This window comes from Patagioenas fasciata, chromosome 2 (genome assembly GCF_037038585.1).
Source record: "Patagioenas fasciata isolate bPatFas1 chromosome 2, bPatFas1.hap1, whole genome shotgun sequence".
NCBI classification, from domain to species: Eukaryota; Metazoa; Chordata; class Aves; order Columbiformes; family Columbidae; genus Patagioenas; species Patagioenas fasciata.
In genome coordinates this window covers 94,772,060-94,782,219 of record NC_092521.1, presented here as the reverse complement: position 1 = coordinate 94,782,219, position 10,160 = coordinate 94,772,060, and the positions used below count along the sequence as shown (strand labels likewise).

Below are 10,160 nucleotides of genomic sequence, written 5' to 3'. Positions count from 1 at the left end.
CTTTCCCCATCAATAGGCAGGCCCTGGAGCTGCACGCATGAGAGGCAGAGATCTGCTTTCACAGAATGGTCGAAGTCAACAGGGACCTCTGGAGGTCATCTGGTCCAACCAACACCCCTGCTCAAGCAGGGCCCCCTAGAGCCACTTGTCCAGGACCACGTCCCGGTGGCTGTTGAATGTCTACAAGGTGGATACTCTACCACCTCTCTGGGCAACCTCTGCTAGTGTTCAGTCACCTCAGTGAAAAATCTTAAGTGTTTCAACATAAGCAACAGCAACTGTACTTGAACATTTTGGTGTATATGGGATGGATCCTCAAATGCTGTTCCGCTTTAATGTCAGCTGAAGTTTGTGAGCAGCTTTTTCAGTTTCGCTTACAAGGAAAGAATGGGAGTGTTTCCTTAATGGAGTCTGTTACTTATTCTGGGCTCTGCTGAAGGAGTTCTCTAGAGAGTGGATGGTGGTTTAACACCATGTTTCCTTCACTGGTCTGGTAAGAGACATTTATACATATCTTAATGGAGCCATTTCCAAGCTTTCTGTATGGATTTATGAGGGATACAGTTTATGAAGAAAACTTACGGAATCCCCAAAAGACTGAAAGTATGAATCTGGCTAACTTGCGCTGAGTTAATAATTGGTGATGTCTGCTCAGTTGAACATAATGCTTCAGCTCAGGACCGACTTCCCAAGAGAGCAGAACAGCAAAATGTGAGCTTCCACTGTCCCCAGCATGTGATGGTTAGGGTGAGGTTGAGGCACGATGCTTTTCAAGTCCCAACCTAGAGCAGAGTCCACCATTTGGGAAGCCTTGTTCTGTGCCTCCAGCACTTGTGACCATCCTGCAGTTCAGCGCAGGGGAGGAACAGTTGCTCTTTGGTGTCTCGAACTAAAACAATGCAATGTTTGTAGTATCTAGCTGGGTGCTTTTAGTGAGCAGTCCACGTTTGGTCATCTACCTACTATGGACTACTAGTTCCTTGCACAGATTGCTTTGAAGTTGCACATAATTGAGGCTCCTGCTGAAATCCCTGGCTAAGTAATGTGGGGAAAGAGTCAATTTTTGCTATTTGTTTTCTGTTAGCTCCATGTCATTGCAGCAGGAGTGTGGTAACAAGTCATCTGATGGTTGTCTTTCCTGAGAAGCTTGAAAATGAGATATTTTGTCTTTATTTATGTCATTTGTCCTTGACTGGCTGAGTATGTAACTGCTTGCTGCATGGTTGTTTATTCATATAGAAATAGTGGCTAAATTTGAGTTTGTTGTGGTGTGGTTTTGTTTGTTTTGTTGTTGTTTTGTGAGTTTTTTTGTGTGTGGGTTTTTTTTTCCCCCTTCTTTCCTTCTTTTGTATTTTTTTTCCCCTGAAGACAATAGAGACAACACTGAAACATTCACTTTGGAGGATGAAAGCTCCCCCTCACGCCTCCCCCTGCCAAATATCTTCATGGGCTTTGCAAAAAAGAAAAATAAGCTTAATTTGGTGCAGTTCTCCCCTCAAGCAGTACTTTATCTCTCTCCAGAGGGGTTTAGAGCAATGCCGCATGTCTGTGCATGCACCGTTTTTTTTCCAGCTGACGTCCAAATGTGATGGAAACTCCAGATAAGAAAAGCAATGGCAGATGTCAGAAGATGATGCTTGAAAAATGAGTGATTTGAACTCTAGTTAAGGGACCTTAGAGTATGTAAAGAAAAGCAGGAGTATGGAGACAGAAGTGGCTGAAATACAGTAAATCAGAGGCTGATAAAGAAAGTAGCAGTGATAAAGAGCAGGTTTCTGTGGATACGAGATCAACTTCCATCACCCCACGGGACAACTTCAATTGAAGATGATGCCTTTCTGAGGACCAGAGCTCCTGACCGCACTGCACAGATGTACTGAAAGGCCAAGCTTTCGTTCATTCTCCCACTTAGAGAAGAATTTTGCGAGCAATTTTGTACAATTTGTAGGCAGTGCTTGCCAACGTGGCCGTAGGGTGGTGTTACACCATTTGCATCTTGTCCTAACAGCTCTGGTGACATCTGTACACGCACCAGCAGCTGTCAGCTCACACTGCTCAGGAGTACGGTGGCTGCTTTGTCCCATACAGACGAGCTCAACTGTTGCCTGAAAGCCTTGATTCAAAGGGTGAAGGGAGGAACTGGTGAGGAAGATGATGGCAGAGAAATCTCACCCAGGCTGTGCAGTGGGTGCTCTGCTGTGGTAGTGTCCAGCAGCGTGGGGCTTCCAGTGCCTTTGTGGGATTCGCTCAGTGGGGTCAGCATGTATATCTGTTTCACCCTCTCTCCGTGTGCCCCCCCCAGAAAAAAAAAAAAAAGAATTAGGTGCCTTTTGGCCATTATTTTGGAGTGGAGATCAGTTCTGGGGCATGTGCACATGTGTATAGATCTGGGTTTTACAGAATCACAGAATGTCAGGGATTGGAAGGGACCTCAAAAGATCATCTAGTGCAATCCCCCTACTGGAGCAGGAACACCTAGATGAGGTTACACAGGAAGGTGTCCAGGCGGGTTTTGAATGTCTCCAGAGAAGGAGACTCCACAACCCCCCTGGGCAGCCTGTTCCAGTGCTCTGTCACCCTCACTGTGAAGAAGTTTCTTCTCAAATTTAAGTGGAACCTCCTGTGTTCCAGTTTATACCCATTGCCCCTCGTCCAATCATTGGTTGTCACCGAGAAGAGCCTGACTCCATCCTCATGACACTCACCCTTTTATATATTTATAAACATTAATAAGGTCCCCCCTCAGTCTCCTCCAGGCTGAAGAGACCCAGCTCCCTCAGCCTTTCCTCATAAGGGAGATGCTCCACTCCCTTCATCATCTTTGTTGCCCTGCGCTGGACCCTCTCCAGCAGTTCCCTGTCCTTCTTGAGCTGAGGGGCCCAGAACTGGACACAATATTCCAGGTGTGGTCTCACCAGGCCAGAGTACATTTACATTCAAAACTGGTTGTTAAACAGATCCTCGATCTTGTACCTCTCAGGGTTAATGTATCTGTGTATGTAAAACTTTGACACTTATCAAACAGATGTTAGAATAGAAATTGCTGTAGCTTATATCCCATTAAAAGGGAAATGTTGCAAGAGACCAACTGCAGAGTGCACCTGGCTGTTGGTTGTTCCTGTGGGCTTGATCGCCTAAGTTGTTCTGAGGTGGTTTGAAGCCACTGGAAAAGGTGGCACAAACGCTCTTGCTGAGCTGCTCACCAGAGGCTGCCTGCTTAATAGAGAATTGATTTTTTGTTTTTCAGCCCTCCTCTTTGTTTCCTGCATAAAGGTAGCATTAGATTGCAGTTAAATTGTTAGTAAATTACATGGACTTCACTGAAGACATGAGTCTTGTTCCTTAGACCAGTTTTATGAAATGCCTCAGTTAAAACATAAAAACCCCCACTATATAATACTGCTGCAGAAGTTGTAGCTAGTTGTGGGGGAAGGGGATCTACAATAAAAAAACTAGGATTTATTTTTTCATGTATTTATCCAGATCTCACTGGGTAGTTACAAACTTGTTGGCTGCTGGGATGGAAACACATACAAATGCACACAAAAGAAGATTGTAAGTAGGTCGGTGAATACTTACCCAAATGGAAACAAACAAAAAATTCCCAGTACCAGAGTTCTGAACGTGTTGTATCTCTGCATCAGCAATGGAAAGGAGCAGAATCTGGTCGGTTAAGTCTACGGACCTTTCATTTCTGTGTAACTGGAAGTCTATGTGTCCATCAGAGGAAGGGAGCTGCTTCCATCTGCCAGTTACAGTGAGGATGCGAAGTGCTGCTTGTTTATTCGGGTCAGAATTTTTGCAGCATGATGAAAACGGAACAGCCTAAACAGAGCAGCTACCTTGTGTCCTTTCTGCAGAAGGCTAATGAGAGTGTTTGAAGGTACATGTATATTCTTGTGAAGAAGGTTTTTCCTCCCTTTTTCCATACACAGGTGCTGCAGTATGTCACAACCTGCAATGCTGTGCAACCACTGAAGCTACTTGGGGAAAATTACAAAAATAAAGATGAAAAAGTGGCATGAAAGTATCTGGATGTGCAGGTATGGCTTCTTTGCTGAGCAGCAGGAGCATTTGTTCGTACAAAGGTGATTAAGGGAGTGGAGCATCTCCCTTATGAGGAAAGGCTGAGGGAGCTGGGTCTCTTTAGCTTGGAGAAGAGGAGACTGAGGGATGACCTCATTAATCTTTACAGATATGTAAAGGGTGAGTGTCCTGAGAATGGAACCAGGCTTTTCTTGGTGACAACCGATGGTAGGACAAGGGGTAATGGGTTCAAACTGGAACACAAGAGATTCCACTTAAATTTGAGAAGAAACTTCTCAAGTGAGGGTGACAGAGCACTGGAACAGGCTGCCCAGGGGGGTTGTGGAGTCTGCTTCTCTGTGGACATTCAAAACTCACCTGGACACATTCCATGTAACCTCATCCAGGTGTTCCTGCTTCAGTGGGGGGATTGGACATGATCTTTCGAGGTCCCTTCCAATCCCTGACATTCTGTGATTCTATGATGCTACACAGCAGCATTTTCTGTAACCACAGGATGTTGCATATTGGACAAAGACTTGTGGGCAGGGAAGGGAGAGTTGAGTTGGCAAATGCTGCACATGGACTCTGTCAGCAGGCACTTGACAGTGTGCCTTGTACTGAACAACACTGTGGGGAGAAGTGCTTTTTGGGTAGAGGGGGGTGTTTAGTGCAGACTGTTTTGTTCTTTATTATTCGCCTGGTGTTGGGTCCAGCTTTAGCAGCTGGGGTGCCAGCCATCTTCCTTTGCTGAACCAGCTTGCTGGGACAGCATGGGCGGCTCAGCCGATGCACTGTCCTGTCGATCTGCTCTGGTAAGTCTCACTCTTTTGCTCTGCTCCCTGCTGAGGGGTGGGCACACCGTGGGCATGCACTGTGTCACCGCACCTGCCAGGCTGCAGTGCTGGGCCTGGCTGGCAGCAGGAGGGCTGGTGCCATCTACTGCCTCAGTTTGTCATGTTACCAGTCACTGGGACACAGGGTGACAAAATACACAGGCACAGGAATGCTTGCTTTTTTTTTTTCTTTTAAATGATTTTTTTGGTTTTTTTTAAGAAACTGCATACATCAGAGACAAACAATAATTTAAATAGCATGCAGTTTCAGTATGTACAAAAGCTAGGACATAGAGATCCAGTTTATTTTTTTTCTAGTTATTTACATAATTTTCATACAGCCATAATCTGTTAAATTACAATACTGGAAGAGCACATGATTGACAGCCACCACACTCACTCCTATACAAAGACAAACTATATACATACACTTGGATATCAACTGGAAAATGCAACCGGTGCAGGAGTAACTGGGACACACGGGAAAGCAGGTAATGTGCCCGTCACCTCCTCTTTGTTTACAGAAGTTGTTCCAAGCTTGAGCAGACTGAACACCTGGGAAAAATTATTTGTCCCCCTTCTTCTTTCCTGATTTTCTTATTAGCCTAGTCATCTCCCATGGCTAGTTATACAAAGTGGTTTTTATTTGCAGGCACATTAGGGAGCCCCTGTTCACATGTAACTGTGGGTTTCCATCTTGCCCATCTATTTTTGTGAGCGCAATCTTTCACTAGGCATGTTGGACGTGCTCCCCCCATTGGTTTGTAGTGTTTCCACGGTACAGACGGCACTGTAGAAGTAACGAAGGGTGAGTTTGGTGACTAGTTGCAGTGATGACAAAGTCCTGCGGTTACATAGAAGCATTAGGCTGAAATATGTGTTATGGGCTCACTAAATATATTCAGTTAACTTAAAAGAGTTGAAAGTCTATTATATTCTTCCCCCCCTTCCCTCTCTTCTGATAAGGGCGCTCTAGGGCTTGTCTAGACACAAAAGGTGACCTGCCCTGTCAGTCACAAATACATCAAATACATTGCCAGGTCCCTGTAGCCTGTTGCTGGCGAGGACATGGGTGGGAGCGCGATGTCTCCTCATCATCACATTTTTTTTGAAACAATAAGACTTTTGTCTAGACATTTTGGAATTTATTTTTCCAATTCCTGACACCTCCCCAACCCCCATGTTTCCCACCTCATCTTTCCAGAGGCTGTAGAACAGACGTCACATTACTTGCACATTTGAAGGTATGAATATCCTATCAGGATTCAGCAGATTTTAACCAAAATTATTTATTCCTTAACTCGAGAATATTATCTCCATTATCAGCCCTGGAGATGGATGATTGGAATAGTCATTTTTTCGTTCCGTGTTGATTTTTTCATTCTCTAAACCTGATGTAATTTCTTTATTACTACTATGAATCTTCTCCTAATATGAATGAGGATGGCTGGTGTTAACTGCAGTGTTAACCTAGTCTTAGCAGAAATGTTACTATCTTTGCATCTTGCATGTAATCCCCACCCCAACAGAATCACAACTACTTCACTGTGGTAGAGATGGCTTTCACACATGAGAAGACAAGTGTTCAAGAAGACAGATTTTAAAAAAGACTAGCTGTTCCCCAGTCTGCTGCAACTTTCCCATGGATGCCAGAGGTGGGTGTGCAAACTGAGGATGCGCTGCAGTGTTCAGGTACTGAAAGCCTGTTGAAGAATGCCTTGCCAAAGGGTAACTTTGCAAAATACCCAGACCCACTGAAGCTAAAACCAGATGAAGTGCCTGTTCTGTGATGCTTACTACAGTGCCAAACACTTTATATGGCTTCTTTCTCCCCTCCCCCTTTTCAGTAGTAAGCTCTGCTTGCAATTTGGGAGAAATATGGCAGTTGTTCCACTGTGTCCTGTTGTCTGCTCAGCCAGGAGTTAACATAAAAAAAAAAAGCCAAACTGCATGTAGCTGCCCTGGGGACAGGATGAATCCTGAGGCAGGCAGAATGTGACAATTCGCTAAGTGGTCAGTAGGGACCTGCCTTGGGCCCATCTGGATGAAGGCAGGGTGCTGGGGAACATCTGGCCATCACCCAGGACTTGGCTGATACGTGCCAAAAACAGTGCCCAAGGGTTTATTTAGGCCACCAGACAGGCAGGTGTGGGTGCTGCAGGGGGCCATGCCCCCGAGGAACAGTGGCAGTACCCACCCATTGTCCTGGGGGCTCTAGCACCAACAATGCACTGACAACAGCAGTCTGCTACTTCCACCTCTTTCCTCTTCATTTTAATAAAATGGAAAAAAACTCACCAAATCTCATTTTTCTTCCCACCAGCTTACTGAGTCCTTTGGTTTTCATCACTGCTGCTCCTTGGATGGTCTCCTTTCCCTTTCACACTGACCCTCTAAGCTACACTGCCAGGACAGGTATGGGATCTATACTGGGAACATGAGGGCTTGTTGCTCTTCTGAACAGCTATGTTGCAGAGCTCCTTCCTAATACAATACGTGTGTATTCAAAAGGTTTAGTTTTCTTTTCTTTTTCCCTTTTTAAAGCTGTGATGCAGCCTTGTTATGCATGCACGTGTATGTGAATGAATTTGAAAACAAGTACCCCAGCTTTTCACAAAAATAACCCCAAAGCAGTGTATTCCTGGTGCTCTGTCTTTGCTGCACGGAACTGATAACATTGCACGTTACAGGCTTTGACTACTGATAAACTTATATCTAAAGCAACTGTGAGCGGGAGACGCAGGGATCACTGTGTGTGTTTCTTCAGAAATCATTACCCAGTCTGAGCAGCGCATCACAGCAGAGGCGTGCTACCCCAAAAAGCCACGCACCAGAAACCAGCTGGTAGCATCTTCAATCCTTCAACAGCCAATTCTTACTCAACAGCTAATTATCCATAGCATGTCAAGGATGGCCACAGATGAGTATGAAATGCTTTCACTTGTCTCTGATTGAGAGCAAACCTGTGAGGTGCTGAGTCCCACCACTAAGCTAAATGGACTGTGATAGCCTGACTACCAGCATCATTTATGGGGGCTGGATGCTAGAGCAGCTCCATGGGCTACGTGCAGGTCCATTTGCTTTACTTCTGTGACCAGAAGAATGAAACAGAGGCCCGAGAAGAGGCAGGAGTGTTGGCATTACGCAGCATTGGCCATTAAATGCTCACATGTGAGAGGCTTCTTGGCCTTCAATCAGTAAAGGGCAATGTTAGCATGACACTGGGGAGAGGGGGCACAGGAGAGTGGATAGATGCATGGAAGACAGCAAGAAAGGAAAAAAAAATATAAAATAATAGAAATAATAGCACTGTAGTAAAAAACTTTGGCCTCTCTGTTCAAACTGTCAAAGCAAAATAACCATTGTCCTGAAGTAATACTCTGGAGCTTCTTACAGTAATGTTGCTACAGTGCTTTGGGCCAGTGGCCCAAAACATGGCATAATCGTTTCTTGTTAGGGCTGGAAAGGAATCCCAAACAATGTTTGCCCCAGCTTGCTGGCATTACACTAGTTAAGGACTTGATTCTGGGAGGTGCTGGCCAAAGGTCAGAAAAGCACTTACATGTGTCCACCTTCAATTTAGCTTGTTAGACATGTCCATGAATGCAGTGAGGCTGTTTGTGTGCTTAGGTAGTGTTAAGCACACACTTAGGTTGGCAGGTAAACCAGGCCCAGAGTGACCAGCTCTCTGAGCTCTACTAGTCTGTGTGTTAAACGACTATAATAAAAATAAATTAAAACCAAACCAGAACACCTCTGAATTGCTGTCTTTATGCCTCAGGTGTGGGTGCCAGTGACAAGTCCCACCATCCATCCATACCAGTGCACCAGGCTCCTTTTGTCAGGCCAGGTAAGGTGATCCATCATGTTTTTCTCAGTCCACCTTTAGGATCAGTTCTTGAAACATGTGATACAGAGAGGACATATACTGCTCATCAAACCCCCGGTTCCTCCTGTTGTGTGTTCCTCTGCACACATTCCCTGGATGGGAAGCCTGGCCTTTCCTGCTGCAGGGCGTGCGTCGGCTCTCACACAATCATGAGGCTTGGGTGTGAAAACAAACTAGAAGCTGAGTGAATGCCATGCAGTGACCATGAAGAGATGGGTTTTGCTTGCTTGTCCTCAATGTCCTTGTTGCTTACGGCTGATGGGTTCACAACTCGGTTTAGAAAATTATACTTGAAAGAGATGAAAAACAGACAGTTGCTGGAACTGACCCAGCCTTCAGCGGGGAGTTCTGTTCTTTACAGGCGATGCCTTTTTCTGCGTGGGAGCTGAACAGTGCCTATTGACTGGCCATGAACTTTTCCAGGCAAAGAAATACCTTTCTAGTCATGCATGGTCACAGATGAGCTGGGCCACAGAGTTTTGCTCCTTCTCTGTCCTCATAAGGTGTTCGCAGCCTGAAAGGAGTGTTTGGTATAAGTGCTTTAGTGCCATAGGTGCCGGTCTTTTGGGGACTTCACCCAGGCCTGTGATTCCCTGAACACCATCTCGGGGCTCTCTGGAGTTGCTGACGGAGCCTTGTCAGGATGAGGGGTGCCTGAAGGCGGAATGGATGCATCGCCAGCTGAGCTTGAACGTGTATGGCAAATCCACAAGCCAGGAAAGTCTTACAGATAGATGCCAAGTCTTGGCACAATTCCCACCAGGGGTATTTTCTGTTATAGAAGCTTGAACCAGCAGGTCTGATGATGCTGCAGTACCCATCACATGTAAATACAATTTTCCTTTTTTTTTTTTTGAATATTTATTTTTCTACTCTTTTTTTTTTTTTTTTTTAAAAAAAAAGGCAGTTCAGAAGATTTACATTGTACGTAACAGGGAAGTGAATAATACCAGCACTTATGGTTCCTTTTAGTTATGTTTTGAAGACGGCATAGTAGTCAGGTAGAATTGAACTGCTACGGTCTATGAAACCTAAAACCCAAGGGGGAAAAGAAAAAGAGAAACAGTAAGATAATATCCTCACATGCACACTGTACATTAAAAAAAACCCATGAGCACTAATTGCTACAGTGACACAATTAGGCAGCTCAATTTGTGCAGAGTTGACATAGCTGTGCTGGCACTGCAGACCCCAAACACTCACACGTCCTTGGTCCTTGTGAGACTCACAGGCCATAGGCATCAGCTGTTTGCACCAAAATCTACCAAGGACAGACTTTGGGTCCATCCTATTAGATCCCCGAGTAAGTTATTTCAGATCAGCTAGTCCTCTTTCAGATAACACCATGCCTGGTCCCACAAAAAATTGTCTGGTTTAGACAAACCTTATGCTCTTCAGCCAGAAAGATT

The 10,160-nt window shown here is 45.0% G+C and overlaps 1 protein-coding gene across 8 annotated transcripts in view; it reads right to left on the bottom strand.

The window, feature by feature from the left end:
• Positions 1-5,033: 5,033 nt before the first annotated feature.
• PHACTR1 (phosphatase and actin regulator 1) overlaps positions 5,034-10,160 on the bottom strand; it is a 318,656-nt gene continuing 313,529 nt past the window's right edge. For all 8 annotated transcript variants that reach the window (XM_065832917.2, XM_071804574.1, XM_071804572.1 and 5 more), the window contains one exon: positions 5,034-9,782. In XM_065832917.2, the coding sequence (XP_065688989.1) occupies positions 9,767-9,782 (16 nt within the window). In that variant the 3' untranslated portion in view covers positions 5,034-9,766. The remainder of the gene's footprint in view (positions 9,783-10,160) is intronic.